Raw genomic sequence first — 19,824 nt, 5'->3', positions numbered from 1 at the left:
TTGTTTCTACATTGGGTAGAATCACTTTTGATCTGACTTGATCTGAGATTTTTGCAGCATAGGGTGGCACTCCTAGAGTTGGAGATTTTGTCTTCACTTGACACAATTCCCAGATTTTGTTTGTATTCTCAGCTGTTGACGTTGAGATTTGCTGTACACTCTTCCCCCTTTTATTCTTTGCAGCATCTAAATCTATGGATCAGATACTTCTCTCCAGTACTAAAACTCAGCCTTGGGATTTTAATTATTGCTTTTTGATCTGATTTTTGCAGTCTGTTTAGGGGTTCAGCTGAACAGAAATGTTTCAAGGTCAGTTTTGGTGAAGTTGTTTCTGTCACCTAATGAAGCAATCAAAACAGGCATGGCAAGCTTTGCATTGGAAAATTTTAGATCAGCAGTAAAGCGTAGCATATTTGTTCTAATATTGAAAGGGTGCTGTGTAATGCGAGAGAAAATTTGTTAAAATACTTGTCTTTATCCCAGTTTCCAAAAAAATGAATGAAAAGGAGTTTAGTACTTGTGCCAAATATCAGGAAAGAACTGTTGATTTCCTAAGTGTCTTTTAAATTCTCAATGTCTCAAAGCATTTCTCAACCAACAGTAATCACTTTGTTTTGGGCAAGCGCAGTGATTTGCATGCAAGAACTAGCTAATCTTTGGAAAATGTTGGATAGAATACCAGCATAACTCCCCAATTTTCAAAGATTACTGTTTAGAGGGATATGGGTTAAGAGCTGTAACTGGGACTAGATTAATTTAGGATACCTAGTTGGTATGAATGAGTTGGACCAAAGGGTCTGTTTCTGTGTTTTATATTCTGATTGTAAGTCGTCATAGAAACATTGTAGAGTACTGAAGTATTAGTGCTGAAGCCCCTGAAGTGTGGCAATGCTTGAATCAAAAATACTTTTATAATATTCAGACTTAACCAGGGTTATACAGTTATTCCATTTAGACAATGGTCTGTTTTCACAGATCATGGTTGAACAATCAGGTCTGTAATCTTTGCAAAACTTTCCCTGTCCTGCCCTAAAGCCATGTACTCCAGATAGAAACCATTTCGGTGCAAAAACAGTAATGTTTTCCAGCGCGATAAGAAAATGTTATACTTTGCATGTTGTCAGTTGTCACGATATCTTCATAAGCCATCCAGTCTTGTGACTGTATTCAAATGTTGAATATCTCATTTGAAATAAATCTTTTTAAATGGCAACGATACCATGGTTTGTTGGTGCTTCAGTGTTTGGAGGTGATAGTGTGCAAGACTGTAGCTTTTCTCATATAATAAAGCTGAAGACGCAAGTTGACTTTTGCCCTGACTTCCCACCCTTTTCACCTTTGCTGTGCCGTAGCTTGTCATTTTGAGTAAAAGCAGCCTTCTTTGATCTTGTCGTGTTTTCTTTATAAATATGTATAGTTAAGGAGCCGTTTCAGTGGCTGTGGAGTAGGGTCATAAGCCACAGAGTTTATAGTAAAGACCACAGTGTCATGCAACTGGATCAATATATTGAACAAACCTAGATTGCTGTTAAGTCTTTCGTCTTTTAGGATGGGTTGCAGGTTTCAATTATCCTTTTTCAGATCTTTATTGCTTTCTTGCATTTCTGCAGAAGCTTGATGTCTGTGTCGATATGCACGATCTTCTTGGATATCCTCTCCACTTTGAGCCAGCAGTGGTATCAATGGTAGCCATGATGTGGAGGTGTTGATGTCTGTGTTGGACTGGGACCTACAACCCATTCTAAAAGATGAAAGACTTAACAGCAATCCTAGATTTGTTCAATATATTGCTTCAGTTGCATGACACTATGGTCTTTTGCTATAAACTGTGTCTAATGATCGTGCTCCACAGCTACAGGACGAAGGAGCATTGCTCTAAAATGTAGTACTTCCAGATAAACCTGTTGGACTATAACTTGGTGTTGTGTGATTTTTAACTGATTTATGTCATGTGTTTCTAAATGCTCCACTATTTGAATTTTTTTAATAGACTAATATTTTCCCATAGAAGGTGTGAAGGTAACAGACTTACAGTTACCTTTTCTTTGTCTCCCTCCCTTTTTGAAGTAAGGGTGTTACATTGGGGTAGTTTTCCAATTCTCTGGGTCTTTTCCAGAATCCAAAGATTCTTGAAAGCTTAGTATTTCTGTAGCTGCTTCTTTTGAAATCTTAGAATGCAACCCATCAAGTCTAGGGAACTTACTAGCCTTTAGCCCCATAAGGTTTCCCAGTACATTCTTTTTTTGTTTAGTCCTTTTTGTTCCCTTGATTTTTTTTTTAAATATAGCATTCTTTTGGAATGCAATTCGTGTTCTATACCATGAAGACTGATGCAAAATATTCATTCAATTCTTCTGTCGTTTCCTGATTCCCGATCTTATTTCCTCAGGCTGATTACAGAATGAGCCTATGTTCATTTTGGCCCTTTTTTCTTTTTTTATATATGTTTTTGTTTTACTTGCTAGTTTGCCGTTGAAGCATGTTGATACTTTTAGGCCATCTTTGTTGTCTTAAAATTTTCTCAACGCTATGGTTTGCCACTGATCTTTTCTGTCTCATGTGTTTTTGTTTCAGTTTGTTACTGCCCTTAACCTGCTTCCTAGAATCCTTCTGCCTCACTAAACTAAATCTTTCCTGTGAATCATGCGCTATTTTCTTAGATGTCTGCCATTGTTCTTCAACGATCTTTTTTGCTAAACTCCTTTTCCAATCCGCTACAACCAACAATGCCCTCAACCCAATGTAATTACTCTGGTGTAAGTACAATTATTTTTAATTGTTTCTGTCTTTCAAACTGAACACTAAATTCCTCCTTTTTGTGGTCCATAAGGGATATTTTATGAGATCATTTTATTAGGCCTGTCTAATTACATGTCACCGTATTCAAAATAGCCTGAACCTTGGTTGAATCGACTGCATTTTGTTCTAAGAAACTGTCTTGAATATGCTCGATGAATTCTTTCTCATGGCTTCCCATTTGATCTACAAGATTTAAGCCACACATAATTATTATACTGCCTTTTCATGTCATAATCATCTCCTGATGTATTCTCTCTTTCCCAGCAGAACTGCTACTGGCGGGGGGCCTATAGATTGTTCCGACCAGTGTCTTAATTTCCCACTTAGTTCTTACCCCTCTCCCTGCCCAACCTGGATTCTACACCATCCAGTCCAAGATCATTTCTTACAATTGTGTCTCATACTAACAAAGCTACCCCACAACCCATCCTTTCTACCAGTACTTCTGAAAAGTCATATACCTCTAAATATTTAATTTTCTAGCTTTGATCTCCTTGCAACCATGTCTCTATTGGCTAGAAGGTTATACCCACTAACCTTGTGCCATTGTATTCAATACAATAGAATTAAAATAATGTGCATTTCAGAGCACCCATTTTGCCCTTTTACCACTTTTGACCCTATTTGCTGCTTGTCTTTATGCTTGTATAAATTGTTGCTTCTTACCCATTCTAGGAATCATTATCAAAATAGTTGCCCTGCAATGCTGCCATATCCTTTTGCTTTGTGAACCTATGGATCCCCCCTCCTGAATCCTCCCCTCCAACTAGTTTAAAATGACTCTCTGCAGCCGCAAGTATTCCATTCACCAAGGAACCAGACCTAGTACTTTTCAAGTGAAGCCCATTTAACCTGAACAGCTGCCTGCTGTCCTAGTACTAATGCTCCAATAACATTAAACCCATTTTTCCCACAGCAAACTTAAAGCTATACATTTAATGTATTTCCTTTATTTACCATATGTCAGCTGGCCTGTGACTCCGGTCATAGTCTCAAGATTATTACCTTAGAAGTCCTGCTTTGTAGTTTAGCTCCTAACTGTTCAGTCTTTCAGTATAACCTTTTATCCAGTCCTATCAATGTCATCATATCTATTTGGATGATGACAAACGAACTCCTCCCCTTCTAATCCAAATTCCTCTAAGGTCATGAGGATATGAGCGTAACTCTGGCATTGATTAGATCCCCTACAGTGTGGAAACAGGCCCTTTGGACCAATCAGTCCACACCGACGCTCCGAAGAGTAATTATTCTCCCACTTGAATGGTTCTTCGAATCACTGTGTCATGGTCAGATTGCTCACCCTCTCTGCAGTCCTCATGGCTTGAAACACCTCACCTGTTGGACAGTTGCAGAGGCAGGGTCCTTGAGACCTATTCCTTGGGTCCCCATGTCTTCCTGACCTACGTTTGCAGTCCTGTCCTTAATCACAGGCCATTGTTGAATTACCTAATCTAAGAGTATGACTGCCTCCTGGATCAAAATGTATAAGTAACTTTTTCCCTTCCCTGATGTGATGAAATGTCAGCAGTTCGGACTTGAGCTCTTCAAGTTTGATCCAAAGTTACTCTACAAACAGTTGCCACAGATGAATTCAACCTAGATTACCTCTGTGTCTAATATGTCACAGCAGCAACACCTCCCCCGATCTGCAATCATGATCATATTTTAACCTGATTGTTAAATGAATCCATCTCTAGTATCCCTGTTCCTTACACTTGCTTAATGCACGCTGAACAATTCAATGTATTTTTTTCATGCAGCAGTATCAATGTTATTTTAATATGATATTTTTAAGAAAAAGAGGGAAAAATAACTAGAGACCTAGCAGAAACTAAAGTCCTTACTTTAAAGACTAGTTTGTTGGGAAATAAGTTTACTTGCTGAACCATCGGGGAAATATACATTAACATTTCAGATTGACTGCTTGCTTTAACTTGTATTAAAGAAACCATTCCAGGCATTTTCTCAAAATGGATCTATTTTCCACAATCCTTCAAAATTCAAGTCCTCAAAGAAATGTTAAACATGAAGTGTCTTCATAACAAAGTCAAGGAAATTTTGTGATAGTAATTTTCCAGTCCTAGAGCTGACTGGATCATGACAGCAAGATTCATCATCTGGAATTTATAGTAATCTGTGTTTATTTTGTTTCCAACATAGATAAAGCCACAAATCCTTTAAATCGAGAACTGGAATGGAACTACATTCAAGAATTTTGTGACCAGCTGAACAAGGAATTGGAAGGGTAGGTACTTCATGAAAATCAGCGCAATTGGACAAACAGCACTGCACCCATTTGTTGAATCAGTTATACAAATATTTACAGTGACCAATAACAAACCTTGGCTTTTGTGCATCTTATCTTTTGGTGGTTGAAGATTGGCTGATCTGAGTCAATGAAAAATGTCAAGTTTTGTCAGCGAGCCTGAAAAACGAAAATTGTGTTGAAGGATATGCAGGATGACCCCAGAAGTTGGAGTAATTGTAGAACTGTAGGCACAGATGTAGCTTCAAATTTGCACAGTTATTCAAGGTTAGGTTTACAATGCATTTGTGACCGTGGCCTCATTTGGCACACATTGCCATCCACTAAACATACTGGACATTAAAATGGGATTTGACTTGTTTATGTTGAGTCATCCCGTTTGAACCCAGTTGCTAAAGGTGAAGGAGATAGCTAGTACTAGTGAAGGCATACCTGTGAAGGGATTGGAGAGATTCTGGGAATCATAGCTAAACAAACTGGTTGAGATAAGAACTGATAACATTCGAGATTAGATTGGATGGGTGGATGAAGATAAAAGGGAATAGACATGGATAAGTTCATTTAGACCATAGGGTTGCATCATTTTGATTATTCAAAAATGTACCTGTAGATTGTTTTCTTCAATTCATTCACTGGATGAAGGTGTAACTGGCTGGGCCAGCATTCATTGCCCATCCCTAATTGCACAGAGGGCTGTTCAGAGTCAACTACATTGCAAAGGGTCTGGACACTCATGTAGGTCAGACCGGGTAAGGATACCAGTTTCCTTCCCTAAAGGACATTAATGAACCAGATGGGTCTTTCCAACAATTGACAGTGGACTCATAGTCACAATTAGACTCTTAATTCCAGAGATTTCTGTGATTGACTTCAAATTCCACCATCTGCCAAAGTGGGCTTTGAGCCCGGGTTCCCAGAACATTGGGTCTCTTGATTAGCAAACCAGCGATAATATCACTAGGTTAGGATTGCTTATTAATTCACAGTAATGTCACAACAATGTGAACTTGCATCTTGTTTAATGTTCTGTTTTGTAGAGTATCATGCATAATGCTGAATCATTCTTACACTTCTCTTCCCTTAGACCACAGCTTGCCACAAGATTTCTGGCACATAAGATCCAATCTCCCCAGGAATGGGAAGCTATTCAGGCCTTGACAGTAAGATTTACTGTAACTCTTTGTCTGAAGCCTTTTTGCTGTTAAATGATCTTGATGGATATCGATATTATTTAAGGGATATGCTGAAAGTGTGGGCAAGTGGCATTGAATCGAGATGATCAGCCATGTTTTTTTTTCTAACTGAATGGTAAAGCATGCTTGATGGGCTGAATGATCTACTTCTGCTCCTGTGTTCCTAAGTATTGAGGTCTGAATCTATGATTTTTAATTTTTAAATTTTTGTAGACTTTGTTTCAGCTGATTATTTTTCAGTGCTTTTAAAAACGTTAAAAATACCATTAAAAGTTTCGCATTATTTTGGGAAAGGCTCCACCTTGGAGCCCAACACCATGTAGTTACGGCGAGGAGAATGGTAATGGACCACTCCTGTATATACCTGGAGTATCCTGCAGGTTGGTGCCACAATATAATAAGGGCAACTTTTAATTTTATTGGAATGTGAGCTTTGCTGGAAAATCAAGCATTTGTTGTTCATCTTAAAATGGCCATCCTTTCTTAGCAATTGGGGATGGACAGCAAATGCTGCTTTTTTTGTTAGCCAGACCCACATACTATTAAAATAATTAAAAGTTGCCCTTTTGGTGACAGTCTGTTGGAGGCTGCCGCACCATCTGTAAAACGAAAACTATAAAATTCTACACAATTTATAAAATAAGAATCACTCTGCTGAGATACTCATTGACATTTGCAGTTGGGGTCTGTCACCATCATGATGTGATAAGCAACACTTTCGGTCCTAAATGTCAATCTTAAAAATGTCACCAATTCAGAACCTACTGTGCACTTGGCTTGTGAGATTGTATTTTTCTTTATTCATGGGACCTTCTGTTCAGCATTCAGCTATTAACTGGCATGAATTCACTTGCTAATCATTTCATCATTATTATTTGAACATCTCATTGCAGATACACTGATTTCTGTAGGTCTGCAGGGTGAAACAAGAACATGAACTTAAAATTTTCTGTTTTAAGCAATCCCATAATGGCTGAGGTACATTCTCTGTTCAAGCCATTCATACCAAACTGCCCTAGATTTGATCCTGGGTATTAGTTTTGTAAAATCAGGCAAGATTGCCCATCCTGATTGTTGCCCCAATCAAAAGTGCAAATATTGGACAAGAGCAGGAGATTACTTCATTGTAACACTGTCCACAATTAGAAAGCCCACGGTATTAATGAACAAAAGTGGCATGTAAAACATGACCACTAGCATTAGATACCAAAAGGTGACTAATTCCCATGAAACCAGGTTCCCAGTGTACAGCCAGTGGAGCTAAATTTCTGTAGAGTTTTCTCCTCTCCATCCTCCGTAACTTGGCTGAAATTCCAACCAAATCACATTTTGCTTAAATTCCTGGGTTCCAACTATTCTTCTGCCAAAGTTAACGTCAGATGGGAGGAAGATCTCTACAGAACCTCAGGAGAAGGAAGGAAGCATGTTTTATTTTATTTCAAGAAGTGAAAGGGCAGTGAAGCATGGATGAAAAGATGAATGTATTTTTTTTTAATTCATTTTATTCAGTGTCAAAGAAATTTAAATTTCTCAATTTTTGTTCAGGTCCTGGAGACATGTATGAAAAACTGTGGGAAGCGGTTTCATAATGAAGTAGGAAAATTCAGGTTTTTAAATGAATTAATCAAAGTGGTGTCGCCCAAGGTAAGTCTATTGTAGGGGATTCCATAATCTTTTAGCCTCATTGTACCATGATGGAAAATAGATGAGCAAATCTCTAGTTGACTTGCTTGCCATCTCATTCTCGTGACTAAAATATAGAGTACTTGTTTGAGCATAATGGGCACGTTTGTAGAGCAAAGGAAAATGTACCTTGTACCATATGGCTGCAGGAACAAAGTCATAATAACATCATATATGGAACTGGAGCCTGGGACTGGAGAGCTCCAAGTGAGATGTCCTCTTGTAGCATCTGTGTATTGTGTTACAATAAAGTCAGCTGTTGGTCACTCACAATTGTAAATTTCTCATTGCAGTTGCAATAGCAATAGAGCTGACATTGTATGTTATTTTGCGTGGAAGCTTGCTTGAGATATGAGTGTCTTCATTGGTGACTAATGCAGAGGACCCTGGAAACCTGTGTTAACAGCTCAGAAGAGTATGAAAAGATACTGAAATTAGGAGGGCCCCTCAAATGATGCAGGTGACCAAATTGACAGTCTAATCACATAATGCCTGTTTGGATTTGTCTTTTGAGAGAGATTAAAAATTTGAAAATCCTAAAGAACATGGTGCTCAATGTATCTTTCCTGCATATGACTTCCCAGGGAAATGGAGTAGCACTGAATGGATTCTTTATTGGTGGTTTGTACTGCTGGGTTTATCCTGGGTAATATGCCAAGAATTCCAGAAAGTGATTCAAAGAGCTAACGTTTCCATTTTACAGTGGGGCTGCTTCATTGCTTTACCGGTTGCAGAAAGATTGGAATGTCAGCATTGAAAAATGTTTGAGTTTAAAAGCTAGTCTCTTCAACAAATAAATGGAGTTTCCATATAAGAATTTCCTTATTTACCTCCATGGGTTCTTCCTGCATTTAAATTTACCTTTGAGTTGAAGCAATATAATGCATCCCTTACCTCAATGTACCAGTTGAGAAATCTCCTACAGTCTGCTGCAAGCCCATTTTCACTGGTGAATATTTGCATTGGGCGATACCTATAATTCCATGCACTATAAGGTCGGCCTTATTGGCAACCTTGTAAACAGGACCAGAGCCCCGTTTGCCGAGCTTGGAAGATGTATTCAAAGTTTGAGCAACAAATGGAACTAGATGCTTCACATGCTGTTATGCATTAACTGCACTGGGGTTGATGTTCTGTCTGCTGCACATGAGTAATCTAGTACATGAAGTTCAGTTTATGATGCTTTCTGCGTAGGCCAAATGTCCCAACAACTTGTAGATCATTATGAAGCAGCATGTTTAAAATAAGTACTGACCGTGCTCGACCAAACCTTGCTTCCCCAAACTAAAAGAAATCTCCAACCTTGAGTGTTGTCCAATCACAGAATCTCCTCTAACAATTCAGAAGTGCTAGAAGTAATACTAACAACCAAATCAAAATTATAATTTAGTCTCGTTTATGTTTGTCAGAAGCTGTACTTGTACTTATGCATATGCAGGAGCTGTGCTTTGCAAACAAATAATGTGAACACATTACATATTTTCAACTAAGCAATAGCTTGGGGTTGACTATTTTTTGGTGCATTCTCAGCTAACTGATCAGCACCCTCCTCTCATGCTGTATAAATTGTTCCCTTTTGAGATTTGTTATTCTTTTGATTCTCTCCTGGTGAATGTAAGACAATGAGCTTCAACAGCATGTCTCTTTTTTTTTCTCCAGCAGTGCTTGAATTCTTTATTGTTTAGTTGCACTATTAGTAATTCTAATTTGTGGTTAAGGAGTGTTTTAACATTGTTTTTCCCATTAGTATCTTGGAACGCGAGCTTCTGAGAAAGTAAAAGCTAAAGTTTTGGAACTAATGTTCAGCTGGACAGTGGGTCTACCAGATGAGCTGAAGATCACAGAGGCCTATCACATGCTTAAAAAACAAGGTTTGTTCAGTACTCTGCTATAAACTACTGCTGTTTCTGACAATACGTCCTGATCCTGAACTACACAATTCTATTGAATAACCACTTTCTGTACGTAAAATTCTGTGACTCTGTCAATCTGCACTATTATTCTAAAAGTTACTGTATCAATACCTGTCCAAGTATGTATACTTCATTAAGATGCAATAAATGTTTTCCAAAAACTCTTACTCTTCTTGGCAAGAGTAATACCAGAACCGAGTAGTGATACCTATCAGAAAGGATTGAACAGACTGGCGTTCTTAACTTTGCAAAAGTCAAAGCCAGAGGAGAGTCTGTTGGAAGCCTTTATCATTATCAGAGAGTTTCTACGTGGAGAGACCACAACTAGTGATCCCAAGTATAACATAGTTACTAATAAATCAAGAGAAGTTTCTTTACCCAGGGAAGGGGGTTAGAATTGTGGAATTCACTGCCACAAGCTTTAATTAAGGTGATTTGTAGGAGCAAATTTAAGAGGATGGACAAACAAAAGAGTGAGAAAGAATTGGAAAATTATGCTGCTAGAGTTAATGAAGAAGGGTGAGAGGAGACTCATGGAAAGCATAAATATTAGATTGGGCTCGTTGGACCAAATGACCTGTTTCTGTGCTGTATGCTCTATGCAGTCGTTCATTGCGAATGTGTCCGGCTTTGGGTTTGACCATTGATTGGCAGCACCAAATACTGTGGAATTCCATGTTTGACGTGTTGTCAGGGTGAGCAGTTTTTGTCTACTTGGAGACTGTAGCCAAGGTTCAATTAGATGAGGAATTGTCATTTTGTTTGGATGTCTTGCAGGTTGGATTTAGCCTCTTTTTTTTCTTGTGTGAAATCCAATTGATTTAGAGAAGTCAGTGTTTGCCCATGAGTCACTGTGACTCCTGCAAAAACTTTCCTTTTGAGCAGACGTAAATGGCTGCAAACAGTCCCTAGTTAACACAGATTTTCACTGAAACATAGGCTCCTAATTTGTACATTCGTAAGTAGGCTATTAACCCCTGAGCCTGTTGTGCTTTGCAATAAAGTCATGTTGAACTGACTGTGGATTTAGCTCTATTTCCTGATAACCCTTGATATTCTTACACTCTTCTGTTAGTAATGAATCCATCTACCTCTGACTTAAAAATATTCAGTGACCTGGTCTTCACTGCTGTGTGGGGAAAGAGTTCCATGGAGTCGTAGAATTTTTACATTGTGTAAATGGGTGCTTTGGCCCACCATGTTGATACAGGTCATCATGTTATTTTTAATCTCATTTCCCAGCACTTGGTCCGTAGTCACGTCTTCAGCTTTCTTAAAAACTTCTGCCTCTACAACCATTTTAGGCAGTGAGTTCATTTTCTAGGTGAGTTTTTTTTCCCCTCAAATCCTCTCTCAACCTCCTATTGCTTGCCTTAAAACTATTCACCTGGTTATTGACCTCTCCACTAAGGGGAAATTTTATCTCTATCTATGCCTGAACTCTGTGCATGTCAGTCAGGTCCCCCATTCAGCCTTCTCGGCTTTAAGGAAAATGACCCCAGCCTATCTAATCTCTCTTTGTCGCTGAATTGCAGCAGTTCAGGCAACATCCAGGTGAATGTCCTCTACTTGTTCCCCTTAAAGGGGAATACAATACTCATCTCTCCACTAAATAGGCACTGTTTAATTTTAAACTGTGTCCACTAGTTTTAGTGTCTTCCACAAGAGGAAATGTGAAAGAGGCTTCATTTTTTTTAAAACTGATTCCAGCAAATTGAACGCATAATGTAAATTTTAAAGGCAAGTGGTTTGAGTTGAAGACCAGTGATCAGTTGCTAATCAGTGTTAAATTTTTATTTTAAAACTTTAAAAAATGCTTCATGTTTGCTTGTTATAAAGATAGAATCAGTTATTAGTAAGAAGTAACTTGATGAGAAAGAGATGAAGTACAAAGAGGCAGGTTATAATGGATTTGGAGAGAGTACTAGCAAGTTAATAAGCTGAAAAATCAAAGTTACTAAATCAGAGCTTCTCATAGCCCTGTCTTCAGTGTGTTTCTCACATTGGCTGAGTTGCGTGGAAAGTGTTTTGCTGTTTGCTGCGAATTTTCTGTGTTAATATTTTGCTTTACTATTCCACAGGAATTATAAAACAGGATCCTGTGTTACCTGATGATGAACCCCTTCCGCCGCCACCTCCACGCTCAAATGCCATGTTTGAAGATGAGGAAAAGTCTAAGGTATTTTGTCCCTGTCCCACTGTTTGCAGGAACCAAAACTAAGGACACTGCTGAAGCCAACACTGTTCATGCTGTACTATTAAATTACTCTCTCAAATCTTAAAAAGATGCACTTTAAAGAAATTACCTGCGTCAGCATGCAGGTAAACAGGAAAACAGGTAGTAAATTCCTCACAATGTGGGATCTCTAAATGTAATCAAAGGGAACATTTAATCTTCAGGTCATGTCAAGGTAGAGAAGAGGAGCTAGTTTGGACCCTGATAATTCATGTCATTCATTTTAAAGTGTGAATTCTATATTTTGTTTGAGTAGATAGAAGTGCTCAAAATACACAAGGATGCAGGTAAAGTATTCCTGAGAGTCCCCATATTGCCTGTAAAAATTCAATAACGCGGGTAGGTGCTTGAAAAGGCTCAGCAGGTCTGGCAGCATCTGTGTAGAGAAATCAGAGTTAAAGTTCCAGGTTCAGTAACCCTTCCTCAGAACTGATGGTGTCTAGGAATAAGGTTAGGAAGCGTCACTGGACCCAAAACATTAACTTTTTCTCTTCACAAATGCTGCCAGATCTGCTGAACCTTTCCAGCAATTTCTAACTTTGTTTTTGATTTTCGACATCCGCATTTCTTTCAGTTTTTATCATAGGGGAAAAGCCAGCGGTGATTGGATGATCAAGGTGAATTTAGCGTTTAAAAATGCTTGTAGTTCGAAGGGCTGTTAATGGAGTGGTAGTGTCCTTATCTCTGGTCAAGAAGGACTGGGTTCAAGTACCTTCTGCTTCAGAGGTGTCAAATGTATCTGAGTAGGCAGATTAAAAGTACTTTCAAGCAGTTCCAAAGGCTCGTTGCAATGGTAATGTCCCTGTCTCTTAGCCAGAAGGATTGGTTTCAAATCCTATCTGCTCCAGAGATATTTCGTAACAGCTCTGAACAGTGTTGTTTCAAAAATATCTGTACTACTGTGAATCTATGACTTGTCTACACCTAACCTTGTTAAACAAACTGGGTATTTGGATGGCACACACCTGGCAGTATTGACTGCAGTACCCTTTCTGCCCCTGGCAGACAGCGATTGTGATCTGTACTTATATAAAATAAAAGCCAAGCTTTTCCCCATTGGAGAGTTGATTTCTTGTCAGGGAAAGGTGAAAAGTTATGTTTGTACTGCACGGTGTAGATTTACAATAAAACCTTTACAGCTTAAACCGATATCAATATGTCAAATTATGAGTCAGGAGCGAGGGGTTGAGAAGGGGAAGAGGGGTCCACAAAGGGTGGAAAGGGTCTGAAAAGGGTTGCAAAAGGCAGAAGAGATTTTTCAATTTTTCAGCAAAGGAATACATCCCTACAGGGAACAGAAAACTGAGGTAGTAACTTCCTCACAATGTGGTATCTCTATATTAAAGTCCAGGTGCTACTCTCTGGGAAAATATGTTGTGGTTCTAGTGTAATGAACACTGTCAATTGTAAAACTTAATATTGAACAGTTTTATTTCAGATAAATTTGCACTTTTTTGTTTTCACACACCTCAAATGTTTTGCATACTATGAATTACTTGAAGTCCATTGCTGTGTTGGAGATGGTTTAGCTATAACCTCACTAATCCTCAGAATATGTGATTAGATGTCTTTTGTGTATAGAAATATGTCAGTTATTTTTGCTTAAAAGCATTTATTGCTGACTTGTGCCTGCCAATTTAAATGTTGTATCTAGGATTCGTGGATTTAAATTTAATGGATCAGTAATGATCAATGGAGATATTCATAAATTGTAATTACGTTTTGATGCGTAACAGTTTGGGATGCTGGCTGGAGTCATTGTAATATTGTTACAGTTCGTGGAAAAGTTTGAAGAGTAACTTTGAAAAGTCATAAGCTTTTTAATATGTAGGCTAGTGAAAGTTAGTAGGCTAGCTTCCTGTTTTGGCTGAGTTCACCATGAAGGACTCTCCTTCTCAACCTGTCCCCTAACTTGAGGCATAGTGACCCTCGAGTTAAACTCACTACCAGTCGCCTCTCACTAATCTGAGAGAAGCCCGATGCTCTGGTAGGACTATGACAACTTTACCTTTTTAGTGTTTGCGCCTTGTTATTGTGAGACAATCAAGAACCTTAATGCTGGAGCAGAACTTCTGATTTCTAGTGTCTGAATAACTTAGGTTTTAATTTCTATTACATGAGGTGCTTTGAAGGTCTGGTGTTTAAAGCTTTTAGAGTTAAAAACTCCAATCTGAATCTTCAGATAAAATAATAGCTGGAATGACTCCCTAAAATCAGTGGGATTTTTTAATGAAGAGTTGTGTTAAAGGAGCAGGCATACTTATTCATTTTTCCAACTGTGTAAATAAGTAAGTTAGACATACATTTATCAGGTTCCTTTCACAACCTACGGATGTTCCAAAGCGTGTTACAACCATCAAAGTACATTTGGTGTATTGTTACTTTTGTTTAACAAAACTTCATGTTTGCAAGCCCACTCGGTTAACTGGTCAGGAGAATGGCCCGGTTTATATCTATTGCTGTTGTAGTATTCATTCCCATCACTAGATGGTACTGCACATTTATGTTTTCACATTAGCTCTCAAATAGTGCAGAGTTTTAGTATGGTAGCACATTTGCATTTGATATGTAAAATGCCTTTGAACCATTATCAGGAAGAGAATTGGCAGAAGTTTTGCCTCTTGATTGATTGATTTTTCTTTTAGTGCAATTTTCTGTTTTAGCTACTGGCCAGACTTCTGAAGAGCAGCCATCCAGAGGACCTCCGAGCTGCAAATAAATTAATCAAGGAGATGGTTCAAGAGGTGGGTCTTGTTGTCTACTTGGATGTGTCCAGTAAAAGTGTATATTAATATCTACATGTACTTTTCTGTATCTCCATTTTCACTTCTGCATCTCATAATGTGGAGGTGTTCGTGCCAACAAATGAATTTTTGCCATCCCAAAGATGAATCTTTGCCATCCCAACTGTGTCATCAACAAAATGTATAGCAGTAACTCACCAGAATGTCTTTGACAGCATATCAAACCCACACTCCCACAAATGGACAAGGACAGTAGGTGAGCTGCCTTCTTGAGCCACTGCAGCCCATGTGATAGCTGTAGACCCACTTCCTCCTTGGGGAGGAAATTCCAGGATCTTTGACCCTGCAATACTGAAGGAATAGCGATATTTTTCCAAGTCAAGACGGTGTGGAGCTTGTGTCTGCTACCCTTATTAGACTTCTAATCTAAGGAGTCTTGGAGAATTTCTGCACTGTAAAGAGTACACGTTCCAACTGAACGTCAGTGGTAGAGGGAGTGGATGTTTGTGGATGTGGTGCCAATCAAGTGGGCTGTTTTGTCCTGAATGGTGTCAAGCTTCTGCAATGCTGCAGCTGCACTCATCCAGGCAAGTAGAGAGTATTTGATCACACTCGTGATTCATGCGTTGTAGATTGTGTGCAGGTTTTGGGGGAGTCAAGAGACGCTAGATTTCTAGCCTCTGACCTAATATTATAGCCATTCTATTTATATGGCTAATCCAGTTCAGTCTCTGGCCAACAATGACGCCAGAAACCTAATTGGAAAAGTGATCTGATTAAAGTCCACCTCAGAGGTGTAAAACTACTGAACCAGTCAGGTCATTGCCCACCACCCCATCACCCTCATTTTCTGTTTTTTCCTCATATTGCTAATAATTCAGTAAAGGTGTTCTACTTGTAGAAATTAGATTAGATTAGATTACTTAGTGTGGAAATAGGCACTTCGGCCCAACAAGTCCACACCGACCCGCCACCCACCCATTCCCCTACATTTACCCCTTTACCTAACACTACGGACAATTTAGCTTGGCCAATTCACCTGACCTGCACATCTTTGGATTGTGGGAGGAAACCGGAGCACCCGGAGGAAACCCACGCAGACAAGGTGAGAATGTGCAAACTCCACACAGTAAGTTGCCTGAGTCAGGAATTGAACCCGGCTCTCTGGCGCTGTGAGGCAGCAGTGCTAAATAATGTTGTATTAAGAATGAGGTCTGTTCTTTAAACTCTTTAGGACCAGAAAAGAATGGAGAAGATTTCTAAAAGAGTGAATGCAATTGAAGAGGTGAACAACAATGTTAAACTTCTGAGTGAAATGCTGGAGAATTACAGCAAGAATGAAACATCTGAGAGTAATGAAGAAATAATGAAGGTACATATGGGACAAAAATATTTTTATCAGGCTGTGATTATAATGTGTACATGTTTGTCAAAGTGAGCATCATCACATGTGGAAAATAAAGCTTGCACCTAAATAATGTTTGAACCATTGAACCTGCTAGAACACTGGCTGCAACATCATTCATTGGTAAACCATCCCAGCAGTACATTTCCTATTTTTCCCAATCCTGGTGCCAGTGCCCGGTGACCCCTCCAACCCACTTCTCCTCTGCAACGCCATCCGAGATAATTACGCTTTTGAGATTCGGCTTGTTAATTTTGTGCCAAACTCTTCATATTTACTATGCAGGGCCTCTTTCCTTGTTCTCTTTATCTGGCTGGTGACTGCATGGACCATGATGACTGAAACCCTTTCCTACTGCAAATTCTTCTCCAGCCATGAGCATATGCCCGAAAAACTGGTACTGGCCAGGTTTTGTAACTTTACACATTAGGGATATACTGTATGGTTTTTGGGGTTATTAGATTGACATAACCCCTTGTGAAAACATTGTTTCAATTTAGCCTTGACAGCATGTGACCTTGTGCCTTCTCCAGACATAAGAGCCTTGCATGCAACAAGATATCCTTAAACCAGTTCCCCTCAGAAGTAAGGAAGTATGTAAACAGCGGTTCAGTTGAGAGGGACCACATGTTACATAGTGCAAAGAGGTTCCCAGTTGTTGTTGGAGTAAAATTATAACAACTTCACACTCTCTGCACTATATCTGAGGCAGCGAGTGATGGATGACAGAATTGGAAATATGTCCTCTTCCTCTGTGCACAAAAATACACAAGTGCACCATTGGTTTGTATCATTCCTCCGATGTTGAAGTGTATAACTTACCAGCAAAGCAAAATGCCTTTGCAAGTTAGGAGCTCATGTTGGGAAGTCCCAGATTGTGTCCTTTTGAGAGGATTGAGGGTGTTATCATAGAGCTATGCGCAAGTAGTTAAATGGAAAAATGCTAAATGGGGCGAAGTATTTCAGAGTTTCTTATGTTGGTGCTTCCAGAACCATTACGGAGGAACTTGGATTCTCTAAAGATAAATGCAAGGTGCTGTTTTTTGGGAAAGCAAATCTTAACAGGACTTATACACTTAATGGTAAAGTACTAGGGAGTGTTGCTGAACAAAGAGACCTTGGAGTGCAGGTTCATAGCTCCTTGAAAGTAGAGTCACAGGTAGATAGGATAGTGAAGAAGGCATTTGGTATGCTTTCCTTTATTGGTCAGAGTATTGAGTACAGGAGTTGGGAGGTCATGTTGCGGCTGTACAGGACATTGGTTAGGTCACTGGTGGAATATTGCGTGCAGTTCTGGTCTCCTTCCTATTGCAAAGATGTTATGAGACTTGAAAGGGTTCAGAAAAGAGTTACAAGGATGTTGCCAGGGTTAGAGGATTTGAGCTGTAGGGAGAGGCTGAACAGGCTGGGGCTGTTTTCCCTGGAGCGCTGGAGGTTGAGGGGTGACCTTATAGAGGTTTACAAAATTGAGGGGCATAGATAGGATAAATAGGCAAAGTCTTTTCCCTGGGTTTGGGGAGTCCAGAACTAGAGGGCATAGGTTTAGGGTGAGAGGGGAAAGATAGTAAAGAGACTTAAGGGGTACGTGCATGGAATGAGCTGCCAGAGGAAATGGTGGAGGCTGGTACAATTGCAACATTTAGAGGCATTTGGATGGATATATGAATAGGAAGGGTTTGGAGGGATATGGGCCGGGTGCTGGCAGGTGGGACTAGATTGGGTTGGGATATCTGGTCAGCATGGATGGGTTGGACCGAAGGGTCTGTTTCCATGCTGTACGTCTCTATGACACTGGCAGGGAGTATTTCATTCGGTTAATCAAATTCTGGATAATCGAATGCCGGATAATATTGTTTAACCAAGCACTGGGAACTTGCGATCTTGCCGGATAATCTAATATTTGGATAATCGAATGCTGGATAATCGAGGTTCCTCTGTAATCAGTTTAGGATTATTAATGGCCAGAGGAGTTTGTCATCCCATCTGTCTAGACTACAACAGGGATATTTCCGGCACAGCAGCTCCCATAACTCATCCTGATTCCACATGCTTCTAATTGCTTTTAACTTGAAGTGAGATACTTGGAGGATATTTGTTCATTTTCCTTAATTAAATTATTCTTTTGTGCATGTGCTCGCTGCAGGAATTGTACCAACGATGCGAAAAGATGAGGCCCACACTATTCAGATTGGCCAGTGACACTGAGGACAATGATGAGGCACTGGGTAAAATAAATGACTAAATCTACTTAAATTTTATTTACCATATGTATTATTGTATGGATAATTCTGTTGGTCCTAGGCCAGAAATCACACGATGCCAGGTTATAGTCCAACAGGTTTATTTGAAATCACAAGCTTATGGAGCGCTGCTCATTCGTTACCCAGTCCAACACCAGTACCTTCACATCATGGCTGCCATCTATTAGTTCTAGTTCAACAAATATCCAATTATATGAAATAGCTATAATTATTCTATTAAAATGAACTTCTGTCACACCATGTAGATGTGATGTATGTGGGAGAAGTGAGCTTGCTACATGTAGGTGAAACATCTTTCCTGTGTTTACATACATGCGACACTATTGAAAAGAAATGAAAGCAAGAATTGGCTTCTAACTGACCACACTTTGCTCCAATTAGACTTTGTGGCTGTGTAAACAAATTGCATGTCATATATGCACAGAGGTACAGCAGATGTAACTCTAAAATAAAAGCACAATCTACTGGATTGTGCGAGAATCTGTTCAAATGGCTGGCATTATTTTAGAAACCTGAGCATATTTTCTGTTTCTGATGGAAAACACCTTGTGTATTTCTGTCATTTTCTCCTTGAGTTTTCTCATTTTTATAAGACTTGGCCATCGTATCCAGCTAGAATTTATAGTTGCTGCATGGCCTTATGATCCCTCGGGGCATATGAACTGCAGGAAGTTAAGGAGCAGTAGGTGCTGTAAATGAACAGGTTGTGTTTAAAAAGTTTACATGCTCATTTCCAACTTTGTTTTATTTTTGCCTCAGCTGAAATCCTTCAAGCAAATGATAACTTAACTCAGGTCATTAACTTGTATAAGAAGGTAGTGAAAGGAGAAGAAGTTAATGGGGTGATCGATCTGCCAAACATTAAAGGTATGTAATGTTATCTGGTACATTTCCCTTGACATGTAGTGCCAAATGCAGCAGAATGTAAAGCATATAGATGTATCAGACAGTTTCACGTTCAACTGCGTGTGTGTTATCTCATCTTTCTCAGCTTGTAGTGTGCAGCCTGTAATATTACTTGCATTTATAAAGCACTTTGTCTCTTCTCAAAGCACGTCTTCCATAGACAAACTCTTGAGGGTACTGTTGTACAGTTACTTGGCAGCCATCCTGAGTCAGAAATATCTCCAGCAGCGATGACATGAATAGTCAAATAATTGTTTTCAGTAGCTTTGACTGAGAGAATGTTTTTAATATTCATAAACTAAACATGGGCATCACTGGCTAGAGTAAAAAGTGAGGTCTGCAGATGCTGGAGATCAGAGCTGAAAATGTGTTGCTGGTTAAAGCACAGCAGGTTAGGCAGCATCCAAGGAACAGG

General features: G+C 39.3%; 1 protein-coding gene across 1 annotated transcript in view; it reads left to right on the top strand.

The window, feature by feature from the left end:
• The window catches only part of LOC132831134 (ADP-ribosylation factor-binding protein GGA1-like), a 58,063-nt gene that overhangs the window by 13,727 nt on the left and 24,512 nt on the right, over nucleotides 1-19,824 (top strand). The window contains exons 2-10 of the mRNA XM_060849128.1: nucleotides 4,963-5,047; nucleotides 6,153-6,228; nucleotides 7,807-7,905; nucleotides 9,692-9,815; nucleotides 11,939-12,036; nucleotides 14,757-14,837; nucleotides 16,072-16,209; nucleotides 18,386-18,467; nucleotides 19,263-19,370. Coding sequence (XP_060705111.1) covers nucleotides 4,963-5,047; nucleotides 6,153-6,228; nucleotides 7,807-7,905; nucleotides 9,692-9,815; nucleotides 11,939-12,036; nucleotides 14,757-14,837; nucleotides 16,072-16,209; nucleotides 18,386-18,467; nucleotides 19,263-19,370 — 891 coding nt within the window. The remainder of the gene's footprint in view (nucleotides 1-4,962; nucleotides 5,048-6,152; nucleotides 6,229-7,806; nucleotides 7,906-9,691; nucleotides 9,816-11,938; nucleotides 12,037-14,756; nucleotides 14,838-16,071; nucleotides 16,210-18,385; nucleotides 18,468-19,262; nucleotides 19,371-19,824) is intronic.

Source organism: Hemiscyllium ocellatum, chromosome 33 (assembly GCF_020745735.1).
Source record: "Hemiscyllium ocellatum isolate sHemOce1 chromosome 33, sHemOce1.pat.X.cur, whole genome shotgun sequence".
Classification (NCBI taxonomy): Eukaryota; Metazoa; Chordata; class Chondrichthyes; order Orectolobiformes; family Hemiscylliidae; genus Hemiscyllium; species Hemiscyllium ocellatum.
This window is presented reverse-complemented; position numbering and strand designations above follow the sequence as displayed.